The sequence below is a fragment of the Pelobates fuscus genome, chromosome 1 (assembly GCF_036172605.1).
Source record: "Pelobates fuscus isolate aPelFus1 chromosome 1, aPelFus1.pri, whole genome shotgun sequence".
Lineage (NCBI taxonomy): Eukaryota > Metazoa > Chordata > Amphibia > Anura > Pelobatidae > Pelobates > Pelobates fuscus.
Window position 1 is genome coordinate 407150529 of NC_086317.1, and position 20246 is coordinate 407170774.

The 20246-nt window shown below is 43.8% G+C and overlaps 1 protein-coding gene across 1 annotated transcript in view; it reads left to right on the forward strand.

Annotated features, from left to right (window-relative positions):
• The window catches only part of LOC134576590 (sentrin-specific protease 1-like), a gene marked incomplete at its 5' end in the record, with an annotated part of 48645 nt that overhangs the window by 8161 nt on the left and 20238 nt on the right, over positions 1 to 20246 (forward strand). Inside the window, 1 exon segment of the mRNA XM_063435401.1 lies at positions 18916 to 19047. Coding sequence (XP_063291471.1) covers positions 18916 to 19047 — 132 coding nt within the window.

Below are 20246 nucleotides of genomic sequence, written 5' to 3' on the forward strand. Positions count from 1 at the left end.
TCAGACACACACACAGCACCCCCAGACACACACACAGCACCCCCAGACACACACACACAGCACCCCCAGACACACACACACAGCACCCCCAGACACACACACACAGCATCCCCAGACACACACACACAGCACCCCCAGACACACACACAGCACCCCCAGACACACACACAGCACCCTCAGACACACACAGCACCCTCAGACACACACAGCACCCTCAGACACACACAGCACCCTCAGACACACACAGCACCCTCAGACACACACACACAGCACCCTCAGACACACACACACAGCACCCTCAGACACACACACACAGCACCCTCAGACACACACAGCACCCTCAGACACACACAGCACCCTCGCTCACACATATACAGCACACTCCCACACACACACATATATATATATATATATATATATATATATGAGCTCTTTCTAATTTTCTTTGTGTGTTAACTCACTGAGGGTTATTTTATTTTTTTATATATATATATATATATATATATATATATATATACAGGACATAGGAAGAGCACTCCAGAGGTCTTATTCAAAGGTATTTATTCGGTGAGAAAATCAATCGACGTTTCGACCATACGGTCTTTATCAAGATATAAAAACAAGTGAAACAGTGAAAATATATAACCAAACCAATAAAAGACATGATCACTAACCTGAAAAAGCTGTGTATCCCCAAGCCATGTGTGAACGCCAGTGTGTAATTGTGAGTAAAACCGGAGTGATCCTGTCGGTGACTGATGACGTCACAGGAGTGCGACCGGAAGTAATCGTGTAAGTGTATCTAGGTAACCTAGGTTACCAATCCGTGAATACCCAACTAAGCAGATATGTGAAATGGTAATTAAAGAAATATGGATCGAGTATTAAGCTGCTAATGATACTGGATGATTCTAAATAGATATATAATGTATATGCATTGGCTAATCTTATAACGGAGGAGGTTCCAGAGCGTGGTTGCAAGCGGGGAAGATGATGTATAATAATCAGAAGGAAACGGAGAATAGAATAGAAAAGATCAAAGATGTGTATGGCCTGAGAGTTAAGAGGTGTGTAATGCAGCAAAGAAGTAATAGATAAACTGGTGAGTGAGAGCTAGAATGTATGGTATGTGTGTGGGTGAATAACGTGGCCGAAAGCAAAAAAAGGGGACACCGGAATCTAAAAAAATGTGACAAACAGTAAATAAATGACAGAGAGAGTGTAAATGGGTGAGATAATCTAGTAGAGAGCCACAGAGTAAACAAAATATATACCCAGATATATAAGTGAAGAAAAGGGGAGTGTGGGGGAGCGGACATAATGCCGACAATGCTATGAGGGTGAAAAGAATAAGTGTGTGGAGAGCTCTGGTGAGTGAGATATATCATGACCTCAATGTGGATATCTATATCTAGTATGTGGAATAATATCCAGTAATGTATGCATGGTATATATCCCTGCTAACAAAACAAATTTGGCTATAGAGCCTTAGGCAACTGACAGGATAGAGCAGAACAAAAAAATCAATAGACAGTGTCCAATTATAATGCTGGACAATTGATGGACATCAAAATTGATATGACAGAACAGAGTATCATAGTGGATCGCTTCAAAAAATATTCTAAATCTATATACAGGATAAAAATTCAAAAAGGTTCAAAAAGGTTGTATCCATGAGACGTACTCAGCGAGTGTCCAAAAAGGCGTTAAAGGAGACATACTCATTAAGGCCTTTGGGATGTAGAGTGTCCAGTGTTTTGATCCAGTATGTCTCCCGTTGGAGCAGGATCCTAGAACGATCACCCCCTCTAGACAGGGGGGGGATATGATCAATGGCCATGAATTTGAGAGTGGGTAGCCGATGGTTCATCTCTAAAAAGTGCTTGGCCACCGGTTTGTCTGTCTTACTGTCCCTGAACGCAGTCATAATGCCTGAGCGGTGTCCTCGCATTCTGTCCCGTACTGTGAGATCAGTTTTCCCCACGTAGTATAGTCCGCATGGACAAGATATTAGATAGACTACGTGGGTGGTGAGGCAAGTGATATGGTGTTTGATGGGATAACGCTTTCCTGAGTGGGGATGGGCAAATGAAGAGCCTGTAAGCATGTGGCCACATGTCACACAATTGGCACACTTAAAGCATCCTGTCTTATTATGGATTTTCGATGTCTCGTACTGCTCAGGGCGATCACTTTTGACTAAAATATCTCTAAGCGTCCGGTTCCGTTTGAACGCAATACGGGGTAGATGAGAAAAGGCTGAGTGTAGTGTGGGATCAGAAGATAGTAAGTCCCATCTCTTTCGGATAGACTTCGCCATTTGGTCACTGGCCGTGTGGTATAGCAGAGGTAATGTGACTATCCTTGATTTGTTACATGGTGTCATAGGTCGTACATCTGACTTGTTGTGGATCTCCATCGCTCTGTCCAGGGAGCGTTTCAGTGTTGGATGTGAGTATCCCCTCTTCAAAAATGCTAGTTGCATGGCAGAAATCTGCATTCTAGTATTGTTAGGATCCGAATTGTTCCTGAGGACTCTAAGGAACTGTGAGATCGGCAGTGATCTTTTTAGTGCTCCAGGATGAAAACTTGTGGCGTGTAGGAACGTATTACGGTCTGAGCTTTTCTTGAATAGGGTATAGCCAATAGATTGCTGGGAGCGATAGATTTCCACATCTAGGAATTGGATCCTCTCGATGCTGCAGCAATGGCTGAGGCGCACCGGGGAGTTGATCATATTGAGCTCCTGGATCATATTTTCAAAAGATGAAGGCGGACCTGCCCATAGCATAAGGATATCATCCACATACCTCCGGTATAGAATGAGGTTGGATTGATATTTCGACAAAATGTGCTTCTGTTCATATGAGTACATATAGCTGTTAGCGTAGTTTGGAGCTATGGCTGATCCCATTGCAGTCCCCGTTTGTTGGATGTAGAAGAACTTCTCAAAACGAAAATAATTGTTGTTTAACGTAAATTCAAGGCATTCCAAGAGGAACTCGATGGGGGGTCCGTTATATAGATCAGATCGACTGAGTATCTGTCTCATGGCATCCACCCCTTCAGAGTGAGGTATAATCGTATATAGATTTTTCACATCTACAGTGGCCAGAGTAATGGGACCCTCCGGGAGGGTGATCAGTTTAAGTTGTGAGAGGAGATCTTGTGTGTCTTTGAGGCACGTGGGTATCGATAACGTAGGTGTTTTGCAATGTTGGTCGATGAATTTAGCCAGCGGTTCCAATACACATCGTTTAGCAGAGACGATGGGACGTCCATGAGGGTTGTGCGCATCTTTATGGACCTTTGGTAAAGTGTACAGTAAAGGAATTTTGGGATGTAAATCTATCAGATAATTAGCGGTTTGATCCTCAAGCCAGCCTGCCGTAACGCCTCTATTGACCAGTGCTTGTAGTTTCTGTATAATGGTTTTGGTAGGGTCAAAAGCGATTTTCTTGTATGTGGTTGTGTCCGATAGTTGTCTCAATATTTCTGTGCGGTATGATTCGTAGTTCTGTATCACGATAGCTCCGCCTTTGTCGGCCGGTCTGATGGTAATATTTTTATCATTGGCAAGATCCTCAAGTGCCTTATGTTCCTTCATTGTAAGGTTGTGTGGACCTGACTTGGACTCCGAGACAATCTGATGTGTATCTTTCTTGACTAAACTGGAAAAGCATTTGATAGAGGGATGGGACGTTTTTGGTTCCCATGTACTTTTCAGTCGAAGTGGATTCTTTGATTGCGGATAAGGATGTTGTATAAATGTTTGTAGATTCAAAGTGCGTTCCATCTTATATAGGTCAATGTCTGTCTTAAACATATCCAACTTAGGAGTTGGAACAAATGTGAGGCCTTTGGATAAGACTTTAATGTGTTCAGAGCTGAGGGTCTTGGAGGATAGGTTGAAGATAGGAGTTATATCTTCCTGTTCACAGTTCTTGGGCGAGTGCCTGTGAATCTTGCCCCTCTGTCCTCGTCTACTGACTTTGGGTCTCTTAGATCTTTGCGTCCTCTTGTGTTGAATCCTGGTGGGTCGTTGGAGTGTTGGTCCTGTGGAAAAAAAGGTGGTCGTGTGGATTTTCTCGGTGGCATTACTGACGTGTCCTGGGGTACTCCCGTCCCTTCAGTTTCAGAAGTAGATTCTGCAGAGCTGGTGTCTATGGAGAGGAATTGAGGTTTACGAACCTTCTGTTTATATCTTGGGAAATTCGGTTTGCGTCGCTCTCCACAGAGCCAGTGGTAGACCTGATGATGGGTATAGTCAAAGTTAACCCGTTCAAGTTTTTGTTTTTTGAATCTAATTAGATCGTTCCTGTATCTCGCGATCTCATCTTGCAGTTTCACCATATATTGCGTGGAGGCTGCAGCTGTTAATGTTGATGTATGTAGTGTTTCAAACTTGTTAATGGAGTCTTTGGTGAAAATTAATTCACTCCTCACTTCCTCCACCACTATCAACATCCAATCTAATGAACATTTATTTGAGATGCCTGTCCATTTCTTACAGAATTCAGGGTTCTGGCGTCCAATCGTGGGGGAATTGCGAACCCTGAATCCTCTGGGGATCCGTTTGGCGCGATAATAATCGGAGATAAAGACACCATGAAGGTCAAGGTCAGTCTCCCGTCGCTTTAATTTGGTCAAATCATTATACAGGTCCTTGATGGAATCTGTGTGCATCAATTCTGTGGGGGTGTTAGGCCAGAGTATTTGATCTGCATCCTGTTCGTTCAGTTGCAGGGTTTCTGCTATTTCAGATAGGGCTCCCGCCCTTAGCAAAAAATCTTCCATATTTCTTAAATAACTAGAGCTATGGAGACACTTGATCAGGAAATATGTGTCATACAAATAATATTTCAATTTGTGGAACCACCAGGGAAGGAAGCTGCACGGCACCCCCCCCACCCCCCAGGCAGAACGGATCCCCCTCTCCCCACAGGCAGAACAGACCCCCCCTCCTTCCAGGCTAAAAGGTAAGAAGGGAGGAGGGGGGATATAACTTTTTTTTTATTAATAAAAAATATATATTTAAATGTAAATAAAATATACATTCACACACACAGCACACAAACACACACAGCACCCCCAGACACACACAGCACCCCCAGACACACACAGCACCCCCAGACACACACAGCACCCCCAGGCACACACACAGCACCAACACCCCAGACACACAGCACCCCCAGACACACACAGCACCCAAACACACACAGCACCCTCAGACACACACACATCACCCTCAGACACACACAGCACCCAAACATACACAGCGCACTCAAACACACACAGCGCCCTCAAACACACACAGCACACTCAAACACACAAAGCGCCCTCAGACACACACAGCACCCTCAGACACACACAGCACCCAAACATACACAGCACACTCAAACACACACAGCACCCTCAAACACACACAGCACCCTCAGACACACACACACAGCACCCTCAGACACACACACAGCACCCCCAGACACACACACAGCACCCCCAGACACACACACACAGCACCCCCAGACACACACACACAGCACCCCCAGACACACACACAGCACCCCCAGACACACACACAGCACCCTCAGACACACACAGCACCCTCAGACACACACAGCACCCTCAGACACACACAGCACCCTCAGACACACACACACAGCACCCTCAGACACACACACACAGCACCCTCAGACACACACACACAGCACCCTCAGACACACACACACAGCACCCTCAGACACACACACACAGCACCCTCAGACACACACAGCACCCTCAGACACACACAGCACCCTCGCTCACACATATACAGCACACTCCCACACACACACACATATATATATATATATATATATATATATACATGAGCTCTTTCTAATTTTCTTTGTGTGTTAACTCACTGAGGGTTATTTTATTTTTATATATATATATATATATATATATATATATATATTTGTGTGAAGGGCTCATGATGGCAAAGAGAAATAAGACCTTAATAAGTGTAGGATGGTATAAAAGTAGCAAGTCGGTTGTGGTGTGCCGAAACCGACGATGAGGTAGGCCTGAAAATAAAGAGGGCCCACCAAGAAGAAATGTAAGAAAAGGAGTTGATAAAGAGGTGTGGGTGGGAGGGTGATGCAACGCTGACCTCGAAGGTATGGAGCCAGGTAAGGGGTGTCCCTTAAGTAGGGAAGGGGTGTGTCATACGCCCCTCCCACAAACACAGGCCAAAAGGCCTTACTACTTGTGTGAAGGGCTCATGATGGCAAAGAGAAATAAGACCTTAATAAGTGTAGGATGGTATAAAAGTAGCAAGTCGGTTGTGGTGTGCCGAAACCGACGATGAGGTAGGCCTGAAAATAAAGAGGGCCCACCAAGAAGAAATGTAAGAAAAGGAGTTGATAAAGAGGTGTGGGTGGGAGGGTGATGCAACACTGACCTCGAAGGTATGGAGCCAGGTAAGGGGTGTCCCTTAAGTAGGGAAGGGGTGTGTCATACGCCCCTCCCACAAACACAGGCCAAAAGGCCTTACTACTTGTGTGAAGGGCTCATGATGGCAAAGAGAAATAAGACCTTAATAAGTGTAGGATGGTATAAAAGTAGCAAGTCGGTTGTGGTGTGCCGAAACCGACGATGAGGTAGGCCTGAAAATAAAGAGGGCAAAAGTAGCAATTTCAATATTTAATACAAACTACCAATATACATACTTTTAACAAGACATGTTCTGAAAAGCATTTCTTACTTCTTGTACAGGGTTAGGAATGTATCGTGTGTAAGCGGATGATTTCCAGCGCCCCAGTGTCTTGATAACATGAACCGGTATGTTAACACTGGAGGCTGTGGAGGCCGCTCCTATGCGGAAGGAGTGGCCTGAATAGTTAGCTGGCTTGAGTCCCAGCTGTGTTAGTAAGGACCTAACGTGGGTCATGAAGTTGGTAGTAGTGAGAACTGAACCTCGTAGAACAAAAAGTGGTTGTGATGGTGGAGCCTTGAGACTCTCTGTATAAGAGTCCAGTATTTGGACGGGGCACCATCTGTTGTGAGTCGGATAGTATTTAACCTCTACGGGTGGAGCGTGTTGACTGTTTTTGGAATGAGGTAGTGTCAGGATATAATAGTCCATGTGTTTGGTTAAGTGCGAATGGAGCAGTAGGTGAGTGGATTGTGTTGTATTGATGGCGGTAAACTCTCTAGGTCTCAGAAACCCATAAAAAGCCACGTAAATAGCTGTTTTGATGACTAGAGTTGTGTTGAAGGAGAAGGGTTTTAGATCTAGTAGTTGTGATAATTTCTTAAGGATATGAAAATCTATAGGAAGCCTCTGTGCTGTATGCGGGGGTTCGGATCTTTGTATACCCCTAAGGATGTTCTTGATTTGGTATGATGACATGAAACTTGAGTTGTTGGGTTGTAATGTCAGCATGTGATGTTGGATGCCTGTAAGATATAGTTTGATTGTGTTGTAAGAAAGTTTGAGTTTGATGTGGCAAAAAGAGGCAAAACCTAAAAAAGATGTCATGATGAATGGTTGTAATATGTTGTGTTCCAAAAGGAATCTTTTGAATAAACTGAAGGCTCTGTTGTAGGTTTTCCTGGTATTTGTAGATAGAGCTAGTTGGGACAAAGTTCTGCAATGTTGCATGATAACGTCTAGTCCATTACTAGCTGATGGAACAGTGGAGTGGCCGTGGCTGTGAGCGCGGCTGATGGGAGAAGTTGATGAAAGACCTGGAATTTAAAACGAGACAAATTATCAGCTGCCTCGTTACAAATACCTGGAATATGAACACAATGCAAGAAAAAATTATGACATGCTGCCAACCAAGTGAGTTTCCTCAAAAATCTCATGATAGTAAGGGAGTTGGAGCGACCTTTGTTAATAATGGAACAGGTTGCTTGGTTGTCTGAGTAACACCTGACTGATGAACCTGCCCATAGATGTCCCCATGCCACGGCAGCCGCCACGATGGGATATATCTCGAAAAGAGCTGAGGTAGAGAAAAAACACTCCAGGTCCTGCACCTCTGAAGGCCAGCTACCCCAAAGCCATTCGTTCCCAAATATCGCTGCAAAACCTGTGGTAGACGCCGCGTCTGTCCAAACAGTAGGAGAAGTGTCAGACAATTGAGGGAGGAACATGCTTTTTCCATTCCAGGAGGTTAAAAAGTTTCTCCACATGAGAAGGTCTGCCGTGGCTTGGGTATCTAGGGATAATCTGTGTGCATCATGTAGAAACAGTGGGAACATGCTGAGGAGACGTGAGATGAAAGCACGGCCTTGAGGTATAATACGCATGGCAAAATTGAGTGACCCCAGTAAAGATTGTAATTCTTTGCGGTTGCAAGTGCGTAGTTGTATATAGAGGTTGATGTTTGTCAGGATGTTTTCTACCTTAGTGCGTGGTAGGCTAGCTTGCATGTTGGCCGAGTCTAGCATGATGCCCAGGAAAGTGATGATGGTATCTGGGCCTTCGGTCTTGGTAGGGGAGACTGGGACCCCCAACTGGTTGAATAGGCTGACGGTTTCTTTGAGGCTACTGGGAGGGGAAGAATTCTCCTCGACCATTAGGAAATCGTCCAGATAATGTATGACTGTAGGGCATCTGGATATATTGAGTAGTAACCAGCATAGGATTTCGGCAAATGTGTCAAATATGGCTGGACTACTTTTAGAACCAAAAGTTAGTCGTGAGAAAAAGTAGTAGTTCCCTTCCCACTTGATGCCATGTAGGTGCCACAGTGTGGGGTGGATTGGTAGTAGTTTGAATGCATTTGTTATGTCGGTCTTGCTGAGCCATGCACCGACTCCTGCCTGTAAGATAGCCGTAATGGCGTGGTCTATAGTGGAATATTGCAGGGAAAATTCCTCCGATGGTATTAGCGAGTTGAGGCTAGGAGTGGTAGAGGTGTGTGGTGCCGACAAATCGATAATAAGTCTCTGCTTGTTGGAAGATTTTCCTGTGACAACCCCGATAGGGTTTGTCCTCCATGTAGTGAAAGGAGGGGATTGAAAAGGTCCCAATAAGAAACCTTCTGTCACTTCTTTAGCTATGAGTGTGTCAACAGCTGTAGGGTTGTGTTGGGCGGATTGTAGATTTGGACATTCCAGGATTCCTGAAGGCATATGTATGATACCTGTGTGGAATCCTTCTGATAGACCAGAGATTATGAAATCTACTAAATGTGTAGATGGATGCTGTGACAGAAATGTCGCAAGTAGGGATATGTTGATAGACGTTAGGTACTGTTTGGGATACATTTTATTGGGACACATGATTTTTGCATGTGCCCTGAAACATTTTGAGCATATATGCAATAAACGACAACCGCTGTAATTACATGTACCAACATTAAAGTTATTACATATCTGGGATTTGCCCAGAAACTTGATAGGTCTACCCAGTTTGTCTTTAGCTATTTTCTCCGTAGGACCAGCGGGGCTAGGTCCTTGCACGTGGGTATGCTCGTTAGCAGTGGTGGGACAAAAATTTGCCGAATGAGACATGGAGGAGCAGTATGCACAAGCCGGCGTCCTTAGCCCTGCAAAGTGTCTGCAGAAAATCACTGTGTCTATCTTACTCCAGTTGGACCTTGTCCCGTACTGTGAGAAGGCGCTGAGACATACTAGATGAGAAAATATACCGTTAGTGTTGAAACCCAGGGGATGTACTGGCGGGCTAATTATGCCGAGTGAGGCGAAAAATTAATCTTGTCCTTTGGTGACAGGTGAGGCCCTGCTATTTGCCAAGTGGCTATGAGAGGCTCTATCTATGCGTTGGCGCGAGGGAATATTGAGGCCACCCATCGTAGTGGCAGGAATTCGTAGGCCTCTCGGTGACAATAAAAGAAAAACAGGGGAAGGGAGTGACAGGTGACGCCCTCTCTAAACTTTGCGAGGCGGCTAACTAACGTGTGGCTTGAGGGGTGTTTGCCTCCGAAACGTTGAGGTGGGGTGTTGGCCTCGCGGACCTCTAAACTATAGGCGGTATGCCAAGAGGGGAGGTACCTATTTGGGCCTATACCCCTAACTTGCCAGTACTCTATGTCCTATTTAGGGAGAACGTATGTGATATGTGAGCAGGCTTACGTACCTGATAGTATGTATACGTATATGATGCGTAAGGTATAGAAAACCTGGATAAACCTAAATGGGTAGAAATAGATATGATAGTATGAGAAATGGATCCTGTGATACTAACGTAGACTAGATATGCTGTGGATGATTTTATTAACCGTATATGTTGAAGGGGAACAATTTAGAGTAAGGTAGTACCCAGCCTGATTTGTTCTGGAGAAAACTGTAACGCAGGGATTAGCTTGTAGTGGCTACGTATAATGTGTATACATGGTGACCAATTTAAAAATATATATGGACGTGCTACTGTAGTAATCAGTGCAGGGAGTATTACGTGATTTATCCGGTATGGATTATATAAGTCTGGGTGCAAAACGACAGATGGTTTGGGTGAGTTATAAAATATGAAAATTGACCATATGCAGAAAAAGTTGACGTATGAGAGGTTAAACCAAAAGTGTGATTCAATCCCGAAAGTGTGTGATGTTGGGACCGTGTTCTGTATACACGATATATCGTTTGAGTATATGCAGAAAGGTCAGGAATTGTATGTGCCATGTAATCGGGTGTACATGGTAGTGACAACGTAATATACACAAATAACTTAGAGAAACCTTATCACATATATATACACTATACCTATTCCTGATTAATTATCTGAGTTCTTGTGTATGTAATTTGAGTACATAAAGAAAAAGTCAGCATATGAAAACGTGCCATGTGTCACGATACCTTACCTGTCATCCTCGGACCCACGCAGTACAGCATCCTCCTTCACTGAGCGGCACGGCACCTCTGACGCCGGCCGCTCACTCAGAGCGGAATTTCTAACTTCGGCGCATGCGCGCCACTGCCGTCGGCTGGAAGCCGACAGAATCATGACGCAACCACGCACCCGGACCTTTTGGGGGCGTGGTTTTAAAGCAAAACACACCACACTATAAAAGGGCTGTCTTGACAGCAGTAAGACGCCCTAGTGTGGTTCTTGCTAGTTCCCATAGTGCTCTTTATGTTTATTGGTATTCTCTCCTGGTATTTGACTTCTGGCTACTCTATTTGACTATTCTACTCTCTGGTTCCCTGTACTTTGGCTTGTTAATCGTTATTCCGTCTTCTGTTATCCCTTGACCTCTGGCTATCCCATTTGACTACTCTAACGTGAGCCCGGCCATTCTAAGGTCCGGTATACGTTCTATAGTTAGGTTGCACTCTGCGTGAAGGGGTCACTGTCGTGACATTACACTAGGGCCATGGACCCTGCAGGTGTTAACCCTCTTGGGCTTGGTGCGGACAATAGGTTTGAGGAGCTGGACCATCGTATGGACCAGATCGCCCTCGCCGTACAGACCTTAATTAACCGCACTGCTTATCTCCAGCCGGAGGAGCAGACTCCTAGTCTGAGACCCCAAGAACATCCCATGGAAGTACTACCTACAGGTACTTCCAATCAGGCTACAGCACCTCTCAGGTATGGGGGTGATCCTAACGGATGCAGGGGGTTCCTAAATCAGATAAGCATATATTTTGAACTCCATCCTAGAGCTTACCCTACCGATAGAGCTAAGATTGGGTATATTATAACCCTGTTAGTAGATAAGGCTTTAACCTGGGCTAATCCCTTGTGGGAGAATGACAACCCCATAGTCTTTAATTACACTAACTTTGTTGCAGCTTTCAGGAGAACTTTTGATACCCCAGGCAGAAAGACTAACGCTGCCAAATCCTTATTGCGTTTAAGACAAAATACCCGTTCTCTAGTAGATTATGCCTTGGAATTCCGTACTTTAGCTGCAGAAGTCAGATGGAACGAACAAGCATTCGTAGATGTGTTCCTGAATGGAGTATCTGATAGAATCCTAGATGAAGTGGCCACAAGAGATTTACCAGATACTCTAGAGGAGCTAATAACATATTTAGCTCATATTGATGAACGTCTTAGGTACAGGCAGAACACCAGAGAGAGACCTAGGAGAGTACCGGAACGTCTTGCTCTAACCTATCCCTCGTCCGAAACCCCTCCAGAACCCATGCAATTAGGGGCTACAAGATTGTCTGAGACAGAGAGACAATACCGTAGGAGGGAAGGTTTATGTTTGTATTGTGGCAGGAAGGGACATACACGAGTGAATTGTCCTAACCGGCCGGAAAACTCTCGCACCTAAGTTCACAAGGGGGACAGGCCTTGGGTGTTATGTGTATGTCCTCCTTCAATGATAAAAAAGATCTCCGGCTTCTTCTACCTATTACTTTAGAATGGGAGGGAAAGAAAATATCCACCCTTGCTTTAATTGATTCTGGGGCTGCTGAGAATTTTGTAGATCTCTCATTCGGGCAGAAAAATACCCTTCCATTCCAAAAAAGATCGGCACCCTTGGCCGTTGAGGCCATAGATGGTAGACCATTATCGATACCTCTTATTACCCAGGAGACCATTCCTCTAGTATTATCTACAGGTCTTCTTCATAGGGAGGTTATCATTCTGCAACAGATAACATCTCCTATTTTTCCTGTAATACTTGGGTTTCCTTGGTTAGTCCAGCATAATCCGTCGATTGACTGGGAAAAGAAGGAGATCATTAAGTGGGGAGATTCTTGTCACAGTAAATGCATTACTCCGATTAAACCAGTAGGCTTAATCAATATACCTACTATGGAACCATTGACTACCCAAATACCCAACCAATATATTGACCTTAAAGATGTCTTTGAACCTAAAGAGGCAGAAAAGTTACCTCCCCATCGTCCCTATGATTGTCCTATTGAATTGTTGCCTGGTACTATGCCTCCAAGAGGCACGGTTTATCCCCTGTCGATAGCCGAGAATAAAGTATTAGAGGAGTACATTGCCGAGAATTTAAAGAAAGGGTTTATCACTAAATCCTCATCGCCCGCGGGTGCGGGGTTTTTCTTTGTATCTAAGAAAGAAGGGGATTTAAGACCCTGTATTGATTACAGAGGGTTGAATAAGATTACTATCCGTAATGCTCATCCTATTCCCTTAGTGACTGAACTATTTGACAGGTTAAAAGGAGCTACTGTCTTTTCTAAACTAGATTTGCGGGGAGCATATAATTTAATCAGAATAAAAGAAGGGCATGAATGGAAGACTGCTTTTAATACTCGTTATGGTCATTATGAGTATCGAGTTATGCCCTTCGGCTTATGCAACGCTCCAGCAGTCTTTCAGGACTTCATCAATGATGTGTTGCGAGACTTTTTACAAATGTTTGTAATCGTATATTTGGATGATATCCTGATTTATTCTAAAAACATAAACGAACACTATGAACATGTCAGATTGGTTCTTTCAAGGTTATTAGAGAATGGTCTCTATTGTAAATTGGAGAAATGTTTGTTCCACAAGGAAGAAGTGCATTTCCTGGGATATATCATTTCTAGTACGGGTTTCCAAATGGAGCCGAAAAAGTTAGAAGCCATTCAGCAATGGCCCTTACCAGTTGGACTCAAAGCAATCCAACGCTTCCTGGGGTTTGCCAATTACTATAGAAAATTCATAAAAGGATTCTCTTCAATAACAGCCCCTATTACTGCTATGACTAAGAAGGGAAGAAATCACAGGGAATGGTGTACTGAAGCTAAAAGAGCTTTTGATTTATTGAAAGAAGCCTTTTCCTCAGCACCAGTATTAAGACACCCTGATCCTTCTCGTCCTTTCATACTGGAAGTAGATGCATCCGAGTCAGGGATAGGAGCAATACTATCTCAAAGACCTTCGGATGATCAACCATTGCATCCTTGTGGGTTTTTTTCAAAAAAATTAACGGAAACTGAGAAGAGATACGATATAGGGGAGAGAGAGTTGTTGGCAATTATTTCTGCCCTTAAAGAATGGCGATACTTGCTTGAAGGGTCACCCATCCCTGTTACCATTTTTACAGATCATAAAAACCTCTCTTACTTCAGTGAAGCCAAGAAAATGTCTGACAGACAAGTACGTTGGTCTTTATACCTCAATCGTTTCAATTATGTTGTTACATACAGGCCAGGGTCAAAAAATACTAAGGCGGATGCTCTATCCCGCCAATATGAACCTGTTACTTCCTCCAATGAAGTTATGTCCTCTTTAATCCCTCATAATCGTATTGTAGCAACTGTCTTTGCTAAAGTCTCATCGGGATTAATAGAGGAGATCTCTACATTCCAAGATCGTACTACCTTGACTGTTCCTCAAGGAAAACTATATGTGCCATTAACCTATCGGAATAAAGTATTATCCCTCATGCATGACTCCAAAATGGCAGGGCATCAAGGGATACATAAAACCACATCATTGCTGGCGGAACGATTCTGGTGGCCTTCCTACAAAAAGGATGTGCGTGAGTTTGTCCTTGCTTGTAATATTTGTTCCACTACAAAATCACCTAAGGGTCGTCCTATAGGACTCCTTATGCCCTTACCTGTTCCAGAGACTCCATGGTCAAGTATTGCTATGGATTTCGTAGTAGACCTACCCCCTTCTAAGAACTACACTGTCGTATTAACGATAATTGACAGATTCTCCAAGATGTCTCATTTGGTTCCTCTTTATAAATTACCTACATCATCTGAACTGGCGTATATATTTATAAAAGAAGTGGTCCGTTTACATGGGGTACCCCAAGATATTGTCTCTGATAGAGGGCCTCAATTTATTTCTCGTTTCTGGAAATCATTTTGTGGACAGTTAGGTATCAACCTTAACCTTTCCTCTTCTTATCATCCCCAATCTAATGGGGTTACAGAAAGGATGAACCAATGCCTGGAACAATACATCCGTTGTTTCACTTCGGTTCATCAAGATGACTGGGCGGACCTGTTACCATGGGCAGAATTTGCTCACAATCATCATATCCATGAATCCACTTTACACAGCCCGTTTTTTATTAATTATGGGTTTAATCCTACAACTTTACCGAGTTCCATTCATTCTACCGGAGTGCCAAGTGTAGATGACTCCGTTAGGAACATGAGGGAGACTTGGTTAGGGGTTAAACAAATATTGACTCAAAGGGCTAGTGTGTACAAAGCCAATGCGGATAGGCATCGGAAACCTGCTCCCACGTTCATGATCGGGGATAAAGTGTGGTTAAGTACCCGTAACATTAGACTTAAGGTCCCATCTATGAAATTCGCTCCCAGATTCATTGGTCCATTTCAGGTTCTCAAGCGTATCAACCCTGTTTGTTACAGTCTTCGTTTGCCCTCTAATATGAAAATACCGAATTCGTTCCATGTCTCACTTCTCAAACCATTAATTTGTAATCGGTTTACTCGTAATACCCCTCCTCCTCTTCCTGAAGTTGTGGAGGGACAAAACGAATATGAGGTTAGGTCTATTTTGGATTCTCGTTTTTCTAGGGGTAAACTTCAATACCTTTTAGACTGGAAGGGTTATGGACCTGAGGATCGTTCGTGGGTGGACGCTTCTGATGTGCACGCCCCCCGCCTGATTCGTTTATTTGAAAGGAGGCGTTCTAACCGCCCTGGGGGCGGTCCTTGTGGGGGGGGTACTGTCACGATACCTTACCTGTCATCCTCGGACCCACGCAGTACAGCATCCTCCTTCACTGAGCGGCACGGCACCTCTGACGCCGGCCGCTCACTCAGAGCGGAATTTCTAACTTCGGCGCATGCGCGCCACTGCCGTCGGCTGGAAGCCGACAGAATCATGACGCAACCACGCACCCGGACCTTTTGGGGGCGTGGTTTTAAAGCAAAACACACCACACTATAAAAGGGCTGTCTTGACAGCAGTAAGACGCCCTAGTGTGGTTCTTGCTAGTTCCCATAGTGCTCTTTATGTTTATTGGTATTCTCTCCTGGTATTTGACTTCTGGCTACTCTATTTGACTATTCTACTCTCTGGTTCCCTGTACTTTGGCTTGTTAATCGTTATTCCGTCTTCTGTTATCCCTTGACCTCTGGCTATCCCATTTGACTACTCTAACGTGAGCCCGGCCATTCTAAGGTCCGGTATACGTTCTATAGTTAGGTTGCACTCTGCGTGAAGGGGTCACTGTCGTGACACCATGTAATAGAAGTGTACATGGTGTGTTGTAACAGGAACAAAACCCGTTGTTGCAAACAAAATTCTCTAAGTGCTGGTGTAAGGTACACAACATAATGTAAAGTTTAATCAAGCAAGACTATGTATATGTATACCAAGATTAATATCAAGATCTAATAATACAGAGAGCCCTAACCTAAGTATAATTAATGAATATGAAAGCACAAATTAGGAAGTGTATGCTCTGATCATTATATGTATATAAACTACAGACTGTGTACTCAATGAACTATAAACAGCATATTTAAAACGGATAATACTAATATCAGACACTAAAAAGTCTTATAACATGGTAAATAGCAAAACTGAAGTGAAGGAGGGAGAGAAGCAAAGCATCTGAATGCTACATACTCAGTACATTGGTTTCCGGACACCGGAGGGTTAAATTCGCCTGAGACTTGGCCGTAAAGCGTGTGGCCGTAAAGTAAGGCTGAATAATGATTGCGACGCCGTGGGAATTAATCCGGGCGACGGACTTACGTTTTAGAAGTCCTGGGGACTCAATCAGCGAAGAAGACCGGGTTTTTGTGCGAGGCTGGCCGTGGAAAGACCTGTAAGGAGTTCCTGGACACAGCTAACACTGAAGAAAAAATGCGGAGTTTCCGAAAGCAAGATGGCGCCGTCCGTGAACCGGAAGTGGATTCAGGATGCAACGCTGACCTCGAAGGTATGGAGCCAGGTAAGGGGTGTCCCTTAAGTAGGGAAGGGGTGTGTCATACGCCCCTCCCACAAACACAGGCCAAAAGGCCTTACTACATATATATATATATAAATAAAATAACCCTCAGTGAGTTAACAGACTAAGAAAATTAGAAACCTAGAATGTGACGGCACATAAAAACACCCTCACACACAGCACCCCTCTTACATACACACACACTCCAGATGCACGCTAGATCCCTTACCCTATATGCACTCTTAATCCTCTACACACACACACACACACACACAATCCTATACACACTCTGGGTCCTTTACACAGTAGATCTCCTACACACACACTACATTCCTTGTCAGCAAACACATACAACATTCTCTAAACACACCCTCTCTACAACCCCTACACACACTACGTCACCTATACACACACACTTCAACCCGTATGCACACACTCGCTACATCCCCTATAACACTATGCTCCCTATAAACACACTCTCTACAGCCCCTAGCCACACATATTATACCACAAACACAAATGAAATTGACCTATTTACACAATACCACACCACACTCTACACACACACAATCCCTCAAGCAGGCTCCAAACACATGCACCATACACTTTCCTGGCCCTTTTGTCCTCTGGTATCCCACTTGTGGAGATACCAGAGACAATTTAAAAGCAAACACAGCGCAAGCATGTTATTAAATTTGCTTGCGCTGCGCAGAACAAATTCAGGGCCTTTTTCTAATGCCAGAGCTCTTTAGTGGGGCTCTGCGCATTGAACTAACATGCTCACTTTGAGAGGGGGCGTGCTTGTCATTAGTGATGACAAAACACACCCTCTCTGGCCCCGCCCCCTTCTTAGGGGGCCGCTCTGATTGAAAAATGCCCGGGCCTAATTTTTTTCCCAGTCCGGCCCTGTACAGAACATATGTGAAAATAAACATATTTTATATCATTATAAGCATGATAAAAAGTAACACTTGCAGCACCTTTTAACGCTTCAATTTACCCTGATTTATGTCTGAGTGCTCCTGACTAATGTCGTGTTATTTACACAATCAAGTTACCTCTTGTCAACATTTTTGTCCTTTCTAAGAGATTAACAGCGCTTCTTATATTACTGATCAAGTGAAATGAGACGCTACATCAACGTAGATGTGTTTCCCACTGGTTGTTATGTCCCTGTTTGATTACTTATGATCTGTGTCATGCGATATTTGTCATAGACTTTGAGATTCCGCGTCTCTTTCCTTTTTCTCTTTCTTATACCAGTACTCAGTTTGTTCCGCCCCCTGAATTTGTTAACCTTGAGGAGAAGAACAGTAATAGAAAAGTGAGATAGAGAAAGATGAGAGAGGTGGTGGTGGTGGTACAAAAGGCTGCTGGGGAATTGTGCTCTGTTATTCTGTCTTGTGAGGATAGGCGGGGGGGGGGGGGAGGGAAATCGATGTCCCTCAGCACAGGGGGCTATCCTCCCATGGTGCCCATATTTTCTGAAATGTTTTTTGGGTCCCCTTAAGTCTTGCTGTGAGGTCATCCATTAGGTGGACTTCCCGTATTCTGTTAAGGACCCCCGCTATTGACGGTGTGGTAGGTTTAAGACAATCGGAGGCCATCGCTTTCCTAGCTGCGAGGGTTATTTTGTGTATAAGTTTCTGTTCGTTTCTAGTCCACCTGTCTGTGGTCCTACTCAGGAGGTATATCCACGGGTCCAGGGGAGGGGCCCTGGCTAGTACCTGAGTTACCAAGTCTCTAACCTTTTGCCACAATTGTGCTATCTGTGGGCATGCCCACCACATGTGGATATACGTTCCCTTCATACTGCACCCTCTCCAGTACACATCTGTTGGTGTCTGTTTCATGTGGTATATCTTGTGACCGCAGTTGTGTACCACCCTAGCATTGATTTAACAGCTTGTTCCTGTAATGTAACGCCTATAGAGGCTGTGTGGTTGGCCTCCCATATCTCCTGCCACTCTATTCCCTCCAGTTCCTCGCCTAGATCCCTCTCCCACTGTTCTGAACAGATGTGTGTGTGTAGGCATATTCAATGTAACCATTTTTTAAAGCTGTTTTAGCCATAACCACTTATTTTGTTTATTAGGAAATGGATCGAGAAATAAAACGTGCATTTTTTGGTGGCAGCCAAGATCAAACTTTAAGTGAAGCCTTTCGTTTAGCAATTACCCGTAAGGACATTATGACACTGAATAATCTGAACTGGCTAAATGATGAGGTATGTATTTTAACTGTGTAGTAGTGTGTTTTGTGTGTTTTTTATTTATTTTTATTTATTTTTTGGAGGGGAGGGGTCAAACTAAAAGATTAAAATCCTAAGCTTAAATTTTTCTAATTTAAACAGATCTTTATATTGCTTTATATCAGTGGTAGTCAACCTTTTTCTACCTACCGCCCACTAATGCATCTTTTTGGTTGAAAAAATTTCCTTACCGCCCACCAGTTTTCGCGCAAATGCAGAATATTTTTAAGAAAGGGGGGTGTTTTTTAAAAAAATAAATGTACGTACATTTATCTTTTTATTTCTACTTAATGCAGGTTTATAAGGTTTTTAACTTTATAACGTTTAATGAGAAAACAATAAAGTAAATTGAAATTACCTTTACTAGTGATTAATGAGATCCTTGAGGTTGATGCTGCGAGACTAAATATTTGATATCTGGTTCGATTTTCGTAAGGAACAAACAAAGGTCTCTTTCAGTGATATTCAGACGACTTCTCTGTTTGCGCATAATATGATTTCTCATTTGTGCGTCAGCTCATCTCCTCTCCCTCCTCAATTCCCCTCCCCACCTTTTATTCCCCTTTTTTTCTATTTTTTAACCGTCCTTATAGCAATGCCCAGTAGGAAGGCTGAGCTAGGTAGCCCACTTACTATAGTCCACTATAACATACAGACACACACACAGGACACACACACAAAGACACACACACAAAGACACAGACAGGCACACATACAAAGACACAGACAGGCACACATACACACACGTATGTGTGCCTGTCTATGTCTTTGTATGTGTGCCCTGTGTGTGTGTGTGTCCTGTGTGTGTGTATGTCCTGTGTGTGTGTGTCCTGTGTGTGTGTCCTGTGTGTGTGTCTTGTGTGTGTGTCTTGTGTGTGTGTCTTGTGTGTGTGTCTTGTGTGTGTGTGTCCTGTGTGTGTGTGTCTGTATGTGTGTGTCTGTATGTTATAGTGGACTATAGTAAGTGGGCTACCTAGCTCAGCCTTCCTACTGGGCATTGCTATAAGGATGGTTAAAAAATAGAAAAAAGGGGAAAAAAAGGTGGGGAGGGGAATTGAGGAGGGAGAGGAGATGAGCTGACGCACAAATGAGAAATCATATTATGCGCAAACAGAGAAGTCGTCTGAATATCACTGAAAGAGACCTTCGTTTGTTCCTTACGAAAATCGAACCAG